At 42.3% G+C, this 12,764-nt stretch overlaps 2 protein-coding genes and 1 non-coding gene across 9 annotated transcripts; 2 read left to right on the forward strand and 1 right to left on the reverse strand.

The window, feature by feature from the left end:
- Positions 1-20: 20 nt before the first annotated feature.
- TRNAS-GCU (transfer RNA serine (anticodon GCU)) lies at positions 21-102 on the forward strand. The gene has a single exon. It is a non-coding gene; the product is annotated as a tRNA-Ser (tRNA).
- Positions 103-4,989: 4,887 nt separating this feature from the next.
- LOC123071642 (F-box protein At5g03100) lies at positions 4,990-7,645 on the forward strand. Of its 6 annotated transcripts, none has more exons than XM_044495222.1 (5): positions 4,990-5,328; positions 5,424-5,558; positions 5,641-6,607; positions 6,696-6,851; positions 7,101-7,645. In XM_044495222.1, exons 3-5 carry the CDS (start codon positions 5,717-5,719, stop codon positions 7,416-7,418), a joined length of 1,365 nt encoding a protein of 454 aa, XP_044351157.1. In that variant the 5' UTR covers positions 4,990-5,328; positions 5,424-5,558; positions 5,641-5,716; the 3' UTR covers positions 7,419-7,645. The 6 variants fall into 6 exon arrangements, with proteins under 6 accessions (XP_044351157.1, XP_044351153.1, XP_044351155.1 ...); XM_044495218.1 differs by having other exon boundaries at positions 5,711-6,607; XM_044495220.1 differs by having other exon boundaries at positions 5,429-5,572; positions 5,711-6,607.
- Positions 7,646-8,040: 395 nt separating this feature from the next.
- LOC123071644 (U-box domain-containing protein 4) lies at positions 8,041-11,065 on the reverse strand. 2 transcript variants are annotated; one of them, XM_044495223.1, is made up of 3 exons: positions 10,806-11,065; positions 8,421-9,888; positions 8,041-8,336 (listed from the first exon to the last, which is right to left on the reverse strand). In XM_044495223.1, the coding sequence occupies exons 2-3, from the start codon at positions 9,687-9,689 to the stop codon at positions 8,277-8,279; spliced, it is 1,329 nt and encodes a 442-aa protein (XP_044351158.1). In that variant the 5' UTR covers positions 9,690-9,888; positions 10,806-11,065; the 3' UTR covers positions 8,041-8,276. The 2 variants fall into 2 exon arrangements, with proteins under 2 accessions (XP_044351158.1, XP_044351159.1); XM_044495224.1 differs by having other exon boundaries at positions 8,421-9,891.
- Between the last annotated feature and the right edge of the window lie 1,699 nt (positions 11,066-12,764).

A 12,764-nucleotide genomic window follows, 5' to 3' on the forward strand; every position in this document is an offset into this window, starting at 1 on the left:
GTTGCATTACCGTCAATAAAGACGCTTTGGCCGAGTGGTTAAGGCGTGTGCCTGCTAAGTACATGGGGTTTCCCCGCGAGAGTTCGAATCTCTCAGGCATCGTCAGTTTTTTTTTCATTTTTTTCTCTGTCTTATTTAATCCTACTTCATTTTTCTGTCTGTCTTATTTCTATCTGCTCTATTTTCTCTGTGTCTTATTTATCTATTTTTCGCGAAAGTTTTTTCCTTCACTCCCAGGCGTGGATTTTGTTAAGGGACATTCACATTTATGCCTCTAACTCGAACCCACTACTCGAAATTACCCTAACATTTTGATGTGCTCAAATTTGCCCTTAGAAAACATTTTAGGTCTGATAATGCTTATTTCCAAGCCTTAGCTAACCATAGACATAGGAAGAACCATCTGTCTGAGTTGATAGGTCCTTCTGGACCGATGACATCCACTACAGACATGTTGGAAGTGGCTACTGATTTCTACAAAAACTTGTTTGCGTATGAACCTAAGCCTGATTTGCGTTTGGGGAATGGTTTTTGGTCTGAGGCAGAAATGATTAGTTAGGAAGTTCGGAGAGACCTGGAGAGATCCTTTTCTGAGGATGAGATCAAAGAGGCAATTATGAGCTCGTATGCCAGTGGGGCCCCTGGCCCTGATGGCTTATCTTTTCTCTTTTATCAAAACTTCTGGGACCTTATTAAGGGTGACTTTATGTGGATGGTCAGAGATTTTGAGAATGGGGTGTTGGACATTTATAAGCTTAACTATGCCATCATCACTCTCATTCCTAAGATTCCCCTGGCCAGAGAGATGAAGAATTTCAGACCTATTAGTCTTAGCAATTGTGCTGTGAAGATATTCTCTAAAGCCATGAATACTAGGGCTTCCCCTATCTGTGATAAACTCATTTCCCATAACCAGACTGCTTTTATAAAAGGGAGTTTCATATTAGAAAGCGTGGTTATGGCCCATGAAGTGATTCATGAGGTTCATAGATCTAATTCTAGTGGGCTGATACTTAAACTGGATTATGAGAAAGCCTATGATAGGGTCAGCTGGGATTTCTTGGAAGAAATGCTTCTTTCTAGAGGCTTTGGGGTTAAGTGGGTCAGTTGGGTGCTTAGCACCTTGCAGCGTGGGACGTTTCAAGTTAGGATTAATGACACTAACGGGCCACACTTTGTTGGTGGGAAAGGGTTGAAGCAAGGTGACCCTCACTCCCCATTGCTCTTTAACCTGGTGGTCGATGTCTTTTCAAAAATGTTAGGGAAAGCAGTTAATAACGGTTTGATTGGTGGGCTTCTCCCACATGCCATCCCTGGTGGAGTAGTTAGTTTACAATATGCTGATGATACCATTCTGTTCATCCAGGAGTCTGTGGAGTATGCAAAAAATTTGAAATGGATTCTGACTTATTTTGAGAAGCTTTCTGGCTTAAAAATTGATTTTCATATAAGTGATTTGCATACCATTCATGTATGTGAGCAAATGTCTAGAGAGTTTGCTCAATTTTTTTGTTGCCAATTTGGTGACTTTCCCTTCAAATATCTGGGTGTGCCCCTTCATTTTAAAAAACTGAGAAGGGAAGACCTGCAACCTATCATTGATAAGATTATTAAAAACATTGCTGGTTGGCTGGGCAAACTGTTATCTTATAGAGGCAAACTGATTCTATTGACTACTTGTATTGCCAGTATTCCCTCTTATCTCATGGTGGTGATGAAATTCCCAAAGTGGGCTATTGACATGATCACTTCCCAAATGTCTCACTTTTTTTGGGGCAATGTAGGTGAGGTCCACAAGTACCACCTAGCTAATTGGGGCCTTATGGCCAGAAGAAAAGAATTTGGTGGCTTGGGTGTCCCCAACTTAAAGGAATTTAATATGGCTCTCCTGGCCTCATGGGGAAAAAGATTTTATGATGGGAGAGAGGGGGACTGGAAAAAACTTCTCTGCTTTAAGTATGCTACCAATAAACCTAATATTTTTCATGCTAAACCTGCCTCGGGGTCTCCTTTTTGGAAAAGCATTTCTTGGGCTTTTGCTGCTGCCAAAATCTTTTAGAAATGGAGTCCTGGGAATGGGGATAATATTGCCTTTTGGCATGATAATTGGGCTGGGGGATGCTCCTTGAAAACTGTTTTTTGGGATTTATTTGATATTTGTCATCAGCAGGATGCTACTTTGTCCCAGGTTTGGGATGGGGTGAACCTGTGTCTTACCTTTAGAAGATGTGTGGATGAGGCTACGATGCACAAATGGGGTTTGTTGGTTGACCTGGTGAAACAAACTACCCTTTCAGGTCACTAGACAGTCCCATCTGGGACCTAGAATCAAATGGGCAATACTTTGTTAAATCATTCTATAAACTGATTAACTTTGGTGGGATACCTTCTGAGATTAGAGATTTTATTTGGAAAATCAAAGTCCCTCCAAATATCCATGTCTTCTTATGGCTGATGTTCAATAATAAAAGCCTAACTAGAGACAATTTGGCCAAAAGGAGACATGTAGAGGATAAAACTTGTGTTTTCTGTTCTGAACCGGAATCTATCCAACACCTTTTGTTTGATTGCATTGTTGCGTCTAACGTATGGGCTGTGGTTGCCGAAGCACTTGACATCATTCCTCCTGTTTCTTTTATATCATTGACTTCCTTCTGGAAGAGGAAAAAACAATGTGAAGCTATAAATATTGTTACATCTGCTACCTTGTGGTGCTTATGGCGTTTGCGCAATGGTTTTGTGTTCCAGGGGAAAAGATGGCGAGATATACGCTGTGTGCTGGGTCAGGTGGCGGCGATAATCAGGCAATGGAAAATCCTATCTTCAGAGGCCCAGGGTGCTCCAATTCTCCAGTGCTTAAGGCTTTTGGAGCGTCGAAGAGGGGAACTGCTTAGAATTGCTTGGGTCTACCTGTCGTGAGTGATTTATCACCTTCTAGTTCCTATGTAAGAGTGATACTCCTATGGAGAGATGTAATAGGGAGATAGCTTAAAACCCTGTTGTTTGTTCTGTGGCAGCTACTTTTGGTTGTCACTGAGAGCTGTTTAACAGTCTGGTTATGTTGTTGCCTTGGCTTAATAAAAAGTTGGGGCGGGGGGCGACCCCTTTCTTTCAAAAAAAAACATTTTAGGTTGCAAGAATGCCCTTTCATCTGGTCAAAGTTGTTTTGCCCTTTCATAACAAATTCATATGAACTCAGAAGAATACAAAATAAGATATCAAAATGTTCATAAAAATATCACCTACACGCGCATGTCATTTACACATAGGTGATGAACGTAAATGACATGTGCGTGTAGGTGATAAACGTAAATGACATGCGCGTGTAGGTGATATTTTTATGAACATTTTCATATCGTATTTGTATTTTTCTAAGTTCATATGAATTTTCAAAGTTTTGGTCAAACAAGATTGACAAGCTAGAAGGGCATTCTGGATTTCTGGGGGACCTAAAATGCTTTTTATGGACAAATTTGAGCACATCAAAAAATTATGGGTAAATCTAGGAGTAGACGCAACTTAGGGGCATAAATGTAAATGTTCCTTTGTTTTGAATTCATTTCTCTGGCTTATTTATCTATACTCAAGTTTTTTTTACTCTTTTTTCTCTTTCTTATTTCATTCTACTCCACTTTTCTCTCTGTTCTATCTACTCCATTTTCTCTCTGTCTTATTTTTTTCATGAACGGATATTTTACCCCAAGGCATCAACATTTTTTATTCTCTGGCTTATTTCTCTATACTCAAGTTTTTTTACTCCAAGATTGACTCATGATGATGTGTTCGTATGTTTTGTTATAGCTACTTGCTGGTACTATAACATGTCTTTCTTGTTAGAATTTAGCAATCATTTTAGTGGTGGGCTGAAACATCATACAATATGTTTCCTCCATAAGAAAATATTATTTCCTCTGTTTTTATTTACTCCCATATTAGAGTTGACTAAACTCAAACTTTCTAAAATTTGACCAAGTTTATAAAAAAGAATATAATTATTTACCATAACAAATCTATATGATGTGGAAGTACATTCAATAATGAATCTAATGGTGTTGATTTGTTATTGTATATTTTAATATTTTTATCTATAAACTTTGTCAAATTTACAAAGTCTGATTTGACCGACGAGTAAATAAAAACGGAGGGAGTGTAATATTACAAGCCCATACTCCAAGGTAAATATTTTTAATTTAATTTCCTGGCTTATATCTCTATACTCAAGTTTTTTTTAACTCCAATTGATTTGTGCCGATGAGCAGGCGGCAAGGGTTGGTTTGGACGGGGCGACTTGTAGGAGTGGGAAGAGCAACGAGGGAAAGTTCGCTCCCATCAAGCTCGGGGTGGTTTTCGCTATACACAAAAACGGAGGTTGATATTCTATATATGCGGTTTGGGAGGCAGGTTTGCGGTTTACGCAAAATAAAATTACAATACAATCGGTTTTACGGTGTCTGACTTGGATGTTTATCTTTTTTGCCCAAAACACTACAACAATAATTATTTTTATAGTACGTTTTTTTAGGTATGTGCTAGAGTTTCTCTAAGCCAAACAACGCCTCATGATATGAACACAACCGACGTTGCATCGCAGCACGTCGTAGCCGTTGCGGTTGCACGTCTAGTTTGGTTATCTTTGATTGTGCTTGCTCGAGAAGCTTGCAATGCATCAGCTCACCTCCCAGGGCATCGATGCCTTACCGATCGACAGTCACAGAGTTTTTGTAGCTGGCATGAAAATGTAAATACCGCCCATAAAAGTAGAAGAGAGACCATGTTTTCAAGGTAGTTTTGTCCAAAAATATTGCCAGACGGTGATAATCAATCTATCACGTGTATGTAAATCAAAGCCCATACAGCCCTGATAGATACTTATAATTTTATAAGAATTAAGAATTTAATAGTAGCTATTTTTTCCATTCAAGAAAAATATATACTTGAGTAGCTATTTTTTGGCGGTTAAGAGAATATTTTTTCAGGGGTTATTATGAACCCTCCTCGAATAGGTCTAGGGCTTCTGCTGGGGCCTGGCTTCCGGTCCATCCCCACCCGACGCAAGATCGGCGAGGGGAGCCTCTGCCGAGCGCGGCGGCGCTGCGAAATTTCTAAACTGAGTCGGCCGGCCAGACGGCCTCGTTAACTTCCTAGCCTCCCTGGAGACGAAGCGGAGCCGTGACCGTATGCAAACTGGTCGGGGGTGGGGGGCATATAATCTCCCCCTCCGAAGACAGGGAAGGCGTCGATTTGGTTCACCAAATCGCCAAGCTACGACTCCTTCCGCAGCCTCGCGCTGGGCTCCGCCGCCACCCGGCCGGCACCACTCAGCAACAGGTAAGATTACAGGCGACTGAGAATTTTGGGATGCAACTACAGTAGTGAATGTCAGTTTCAGCATGACTGGGTTATTACTGAACATGATTTATCAGTTTAGTCTGCAGCAGCTCATGCGAAAAATTGTCTAGCAGACGCCCTGCAAAAAGAAGACAGCTATGATGTTGTCCTCGGACAAATGTACTGCTAAAAGAAGCAAATCCGAGCCTGTGATCCATAGTCTCCCGGAGGTAGGTCCAAGGACGTAAGTTCTGAATTAATCCGAAAATATCTTTTAGTGTCCTCATCTAGTTTTTTTTTTCAAACATCCAGGGCATTCAGGCTAGTATCATGATTCTTCTAACTGGTAGGAGTACTGAATTTTATATCTGTCCTCATCCAGGGTATTATGCATGACATAGTATCAAGGCTGACACTGAAGGATGCCGTGAGGGCCAGTTTGGTGTCGACAAGCTGGAGACGGCTGTGGACATTTCATTCCAATTTATGCTTTGACAGTCCCACTATCCTGAACCGCGAGTATGGCACCCTTAGCAGGAGCAGCAGCAGGAGGGGTAGAAGAAGACGCAGGTTCATCAGGCGTGTCGATGCCATCCTGGAATCCCACAGCGGTACAGGGGTGAGAAGATTCGATGTCACGTTTGCTCTTGATGCGAGGCACACGGAACATCTGGATCGATGGCTCAAGTTCGCACTCGATTCCAGGGCGTCTGAGATTGCTGTTAATTTGCACCCTGTGTTCTACAGGGGTTCCGTGAGGTCATATGAATGGGAGGATGCATACACCTTGCCGTCTCATATGTTTAGCAGTCAAGGGGCATCTTACATCGAGTCACTTGAGCTCGTCTTTGCATCGTTGAAGCTACCCCGTGATTTCTATGGCCCTTTGAAGCTTAGAGTGTTGGATCTCCAATCTGTTCACGTGTCGGAAGGAGATCTCGAGCTGCTGTTGTCCAAGTGCAGTGCATTGGAGTGTTTGCGCCTGGGTCGTTGTTACCCAGTGCTTAATCTGAAAGTGCAGAAACCACTATGTCGGCTGCGTAATTTATCTGTCCGGGGATGCCAGCTGCAGGTTATGGAATTCAGTGCTCCGAATCTAGCAAAATTTGAGTATTCGGGTCAGGCCATACCCATTACACTCAGTGAATCCATGAAGCCAACAGAAGCTACTGTGACGCTGTTGGGATATGACGATACTCTTGAACATGTCTTCACCGAACTTCCAAAGACCCTGTCTCGCGTGGAGACACTATCTGTGAATGCTTGCATAAACACCGAGGTACTGTGCCGACCAGCGTGATGCATGTTTCATTTCCATGTATGTAAAAAGGGTATGCCATGTAAATATCGTTTTGTTGACCCTGTAGGTGGTTGGATTTTCAAATTGCCTGATGAAGTTTACTCATCTCATAAAACTGGAGGTGACTGTAAGTATTCTTGGGGACTCAAGAATCAGAAATGGGATTCTTCGTTTAGTGAGTCTTCTAGAGGTGGCCCCTCTTCTGCAAAGGCTCGAGTTAAATGTAAGTGTCCCTCTTCCTGTGATGCATGTCTCCTGTTTATCTTTTGAGGCAAACGATATCTGCTTAGTGCTTGTTGCATTTAATTCGCCCTGGTTTGCACTGCAATTGCAACTGCTTATACTAGATTAGACTACATGGAACTGTAAGTCGGATTGTTAAAGTTGATTTAAATGGAGGATATCTCTTAAGTTTCAGTCTCCAATGCTGGTTGTGTTGTTATCTAACATTCGACAAACCTTATACTTTCAGATGCTTCCACATGTGTCGGTTGGGGTATCCAACGAGCCTGAATCTTACTGGCATTTTCAGCCATGCGCGCACCGTCATCTTGAGCAGTTCGAGGTTTCAGGGTTTATCGGTCTAAGAGGTCAGCTTGAGGTGGTATTGTGCATCCTTGACAACGCAGTGGCTCTCAGGCGGATGTCCATAGAACCGAGGGTGACGGCATATGATCGTGTCTTTGGACACTGGGCGGGGTTTGAGCATAATATAGGAAAAGGTAGGGCATGTGCCTTGGCCTTTTTTTCTCCTGAAGACTATCCCGGCGTGCAGATTGAGATCTTCTGAGGGACCTTGGGTGTTTTTGGCTTCAGCTGTTGTATGCCTGAAGGAGTGAAGGGGAACAAATAGGCAAGCGTGAGCCCCAGCCAGCACAGCACCTGTAATCAAACCATACCAAACCATACCAAACCAACTTCATTTGCAATCAAACAGCACCTGTAAACACTAAACAGTACCAACCAAACTTGTCGGCTACACGATTTACTAAGGCACTAGAAGGACCATTTGAAAAATCTTTCTGAACCTGCTCAATGATCTACACTAGATGGATTTGCAATGAGCATGTAGACAGAATCACAATGAGCATGTAGACATACCACATCAAAACAATCAATGCATAACCAAAAGATTGACAGAATCACAATGAGCATGTAGACATACATTTGTTGTCTGAGACCTGGAATAAAAGGGTTAACGCCGGGCACTAACTACTGATTTCAATTCAATCAAAGAGTGTTAGTACATATGATGCCCTAACCTACGGTCACAAGATCAGGCACATCAGAGCTAGTACCTCTCAAGTCTAGACAGAGAAGAGAAAGCATGCAGGCGATAAATCAGAGTCTGAATCAGCTAATAGCATGTACGTAACAAAATCTCAGCGAAACAGATACCAATAGACAAGCTGTAAAAATTAAACCCCAAAAATACACCATCTCAACAACAACAACAACGACCGGTCACAAACATCCCAACTAATCCACCATTAGCATGAGATGCTGAGCACAATCTTAATTTCCTATAAACAGTACATATCGTCAGTCAACAACAATAACCACCATCTGAGGAATCCGGGGAAATGCTTGATGTACACTATAGAAGTTCCCATGTCTATAGCTGATGTATATCACAGGATCATCATCATCATCTCCTTCCCGAGTTCCCATGTCTTTGGTTGCGGAAGTAGCTGAGAAGAGCCTGCGCCTGCAACAAATTCAAATGCTTAGCAAGACGATTTTGTAACTATTTTTCTTCTAGTTGTATAGTTTGATATAGGAAGTGGCAAACCTTTTCTCTTGCGCGCGGCGTTCCTGACTGTGACAGTGCAACTAAAGGGGGCACGGCACTCTCTTGAAGAACCATGCTGCAAAATCTGTTGCTGTTTGTGCATAGCTGAAGCAATGCCGCGGCAGCATTTTCCTTTGCTTTCGCTGAACCCAGTTCGACAACTTCAACAAGGGCTGGAATACCACGCGCCTGCCCAATCGCAGTCCTCCCTTCTGGTATCGTAGCAAGATTTGCCAAGACAGCTACAGCTTTATCGACCATTCCAGCAGCAGGGTCCATAAGGTCAACTAGGTGCCTCAGAGCATCAGCTTGCACAATTCGACCCTTGTTCTCATGAAGTATGGACAAATTAAACAATGCAGTTACCGCATCTTTCTTTCCTCGTGGGTTCCCATTTCCCAGCAAGTCAACGAGAGGCTTTACGGCGCCAGATCGTCCAATCCTTGCTCTGTTATCTTCAATAAATGAGAGACTGAACAAAGTAGCTGCTGAGTTCTCTTTAGCTTCAGGGTTTCCTGTTTCCAGGACATGGACGAGAGGATCAATAGCATCTGCATTCACGATGGCAATCTTATTGATATCACTAAGTGACAAATTGAGGAGGGCTGTCACTGCATTTTCTTGGATTTTGGCATCGGGTGAATGAAGAAGGCCAACCAGCAAGTTTATAGCCCCACAATTAGCAATGACAATCCTGTTCTCCATGTTGTGTTTAGCTAGAAGGCGAATCTCTGATGTTGCTGATCTCTGACCTTCTATGGAATCGCTTCCCAAATCATTGATTAGCCCGCGTACCTGATTCTCAATGGCAGAGAAATCACCCCGGGCATCAATGGATGTCGACGATATTATTCTGGGGAATCCCCTGTCAGATGTTTGCCGCCGAACAAATGGCCCTTCCAAGCAGACATCACCCAATCTTGGCAGGATTACATTCTCCCTTTGAGGGGCAGAAGAGACAGAAAGCCCCCGGTCAGCAACCTCTCCAGACGCATCACCACTGTAATTTGTCCTATCACTTGGTACCCGTATCATTCCATTGTCAATGTCAACCTCCCTATCAATCTGACCGGTATTAGGAAGACTATCATTAACCGAAGAGCTGACTAGAAGAACCTGTGAATCACTGTCAAAATGAGATGCTTGAGATGCTTCCTCCATTGATTGTTCCGAAGTTTGTTCATCAGAACCAGCATGTCTTTCTTCCAAACTAGACTCTCTTGCTTCAGAGCTTGCAAGAGATAGCCTTGCTAGCAGAGCCATTTGCATAGTCTAATTAAAGACTGATCGGTGGAAGCCTCACGACCAGGATGGTTCACATGTGCATCAGATTTCAGGATGGTTCACATGCTCTGTTCAATCTTCTCATATACAGGTCAGCTTCTGGGGACCAGGGAAGATTACCCTACCAAGTACCGACACTAGGATGTAGGAGACTGTTGCCTGTGGTGCTCAAATCTTGAAGGCTCTGCTGAAGGAAAGTTCAACTTCAAAGATTTCACAGGATCAAGGTAGCTTAATGTCATGTGACTCGAAGCAGTTAAATATCAAAGGCTCAAAGCTTGCATGGTGTAGTTAGGAATAAAATTTAAATGAGCTACTCAACTGCATGGGAACATGACCTGGTTGCCCAGTTCAATAAGATGTAATCATCGACACCACGCTATCAAACGCAAACAGACCCACCATAGCACGCGTTACATGAGATGTTCCTACTTCACAGGGCAGAAATGGTAGCAGATTCTTGCGGGCGTCCATGGTGTCTAGAACTGTAACGATCATCGCCCAAAATTGATAAAAGAGGTACATCAATGCAACAAAAACTAGGTAGGGAGCTGGAGGTAGCTGCTCAATTGCGCGGGAACATGAGCTGGTTGCACGGTTCAGTTAAGAATGTAATCATATGAGCTACACCATCTGATGCAAACATGCCCCAGCATTGCAGACGTTGCATGAATGAAAGGATCCTATTTCACGGCACACGAAAGCATAACAGCAGTTTTTATATCACGGTGAATACGGGTGTCTACGACTGTAACGATCATGGCCAAAAATTGCTACTGTAAAAAAAAATAGACATCAAGAATCCTGAACTTTCAACCAAAAGGCGTGCACGGCCCTGTATCTAAGATTGTTGATGAGCTCCGATCATGGAAAGAGGTTGCCCTCGGAGGGTAAATGTGGCTGCCTCCAGACTAACTAGTAACAACCGATCTATAAAGTAAATCCCCTGTCCCCATAATCTGTAATTAATCTATAACAGAGTCGTGAAGTGCAGGAAGCAGGGGCTGATGAATATGATGTGCCGGATGCGCACCGGCGTGCCCAGAAATTGCGGAGATCAGTAGGGTTTAGACTAGCCACCGGATGAAAACAAGATCATACCTCACAAACCAATGACCGAAGGTTGCGGAAGGGGCGGAGACCGCGGAAACGCGATGCTGCGGTGAGAGGAAACGGGATAGGCGATGGGCACGAGGGGCGTGAGAGGCGGGGGTGCTGGGGGCGGGGGCGTGGTACGGGATTGAGGCGTCGGCGGTGGCTGGCGCTGAGGTACGGCACAACGGCAGCACTAGGACACAGGCGGAGGTAGACCAGAGTGGAGAAGATTTTGCCGCGTTGGTTTGGGTTGGTGGTAGCTGGTCGGTCAGCCGGGGGAAAGACGAAGGAAATGCACGGGAAAGGAGTTAATTGCACAGAAGTATCATAATTGAGGCATTACATGCGGATTGATACCACTTTTGTTAATTTTTACATGTAAGTGTGAGGCCAGTCGTTACAAAAAGGTCTAAACCATGTATAAAAATGTATTGACGGTGTATCTGACCGGCAGGGCCCGGCTGTCAGGTGTTGACGTGGCATATTTTTTACAAAATACTCCCTTACTTTGTAAGTAATCACATAAATACCCAATTATTTTACAGAAAATGGGCTCGTATGAGAGGCCTTTTTTTTTGGTTCGTAATTTTACATTACCGAAGCGGACTTGTTTGAAATTTTTCGTTGGCTTAAACAAATATATAGAACAACTAAAAATTTGAAGACGGCAGGATTCGAACCAGCGACGCACCGTGCAGCAGCGACCCGCGCTAGCCACAACGCCAACTTAGGTCACGCGTCAGATACCAGGCGAAACGGTTTTTATAGTAGATCCGTCACGCTGGGCCGGCGATTGGCCCATCTAGTCTGCGCGCGCTGAGTTACTGTTTTTTAAATTATGATATTAGTAAATATATATTATTTGGAATTGCATATTAGTGCTATCAAGTGTCAAGCACCAGACTAGAACACACGTATCTCCCAAATTTTATGTGTCTGCACTCAGGACCACAACCATTTACAATTATTGTGTATCCTCAGTATATTATTCAAATACACAACTATCAAATAAATTATATGCTCAACACACAATTTATTATTTGAGTTACCCGTATATTGATTGTATTTTTTAAAGGCACATTTACTTTAAAAATTGACAACATGTATTAAAAATAAATGTATAATCATAATAAATTTTAGAAATGCATTCAAACGGTTCAACTTTTATTACAAAATCGACGTGTTTCTTGAAATGCAAGAATGATTTTATACAATAAATTTTTAACACATGTTGAACATTTTTTTGAAATACATATAATTCACAATGTATTAAGCAAATATTCACCATAATGCTCTTGAAACTCATCGTGTATTAAGAAAAATTTCACCATAAATTAAGAAATTGTTTAATGATAATATTCTTGAAAATCATCGTGTATTAAGAAAATGTTCACCATAATTACGAAAAGTTCACCGCACATTATGCAAAAATGTCATCATATCTTAAGAAAACAAATTCAACCTATATTATAAAAATGTTAAATTTGCATTTAAAATTTGTTCAATGTATATTACCAAAAGTTCATTCCATTAAATAAATGTTCACCGTTTGTAAAGAAAAGTTCATCGTGCATTGAAAAATATTCACTATAAGCAGAAAAAGTGCTTAGCGTACAAATGTTCGTGCATAGTTGAAAACATGTTCATCATATACTGAAACCGATCATAAAATATGTTCAGTAAATATGTTAAAAATCCAGGAGAAAAACCAACCTACTGAATGAAAAAAGAAGAAAGAAAAACCTAAAAATAAGCCCAAACCAGAAACATAAATAAAGCATAATAAGTAAGAAAAATGAAACGTAAAGAAATCTGGGCAACGAATGAGCACCAACACGCGCGCCAGGTAAGTGCGGTAAAAAAGATTGAAGGCGGCCGGCCCATCGTTTTGCGGCTGGTATAAAGCAGACGACGCCTGTTGTCTGCCGCGAGCTCTGCTGTGGCGTAGCTAGCGCGAGTCGCGGC

Source organism: Triticum aestivum, chromosome 3B (assembly GCF_018294505.1).
Source record: "Triticum aestivum cultivar Chinese Spring chromosome 3B, IWGSC CS RefSeq v2.1, whole genome shotgun sequence".
Lineage (NCBI taxonomy): Eukaryota > Viridiplantae > Streptophyta > Magnoliopsida > Poales > Poaceae > Triticum > Triticum aestivum.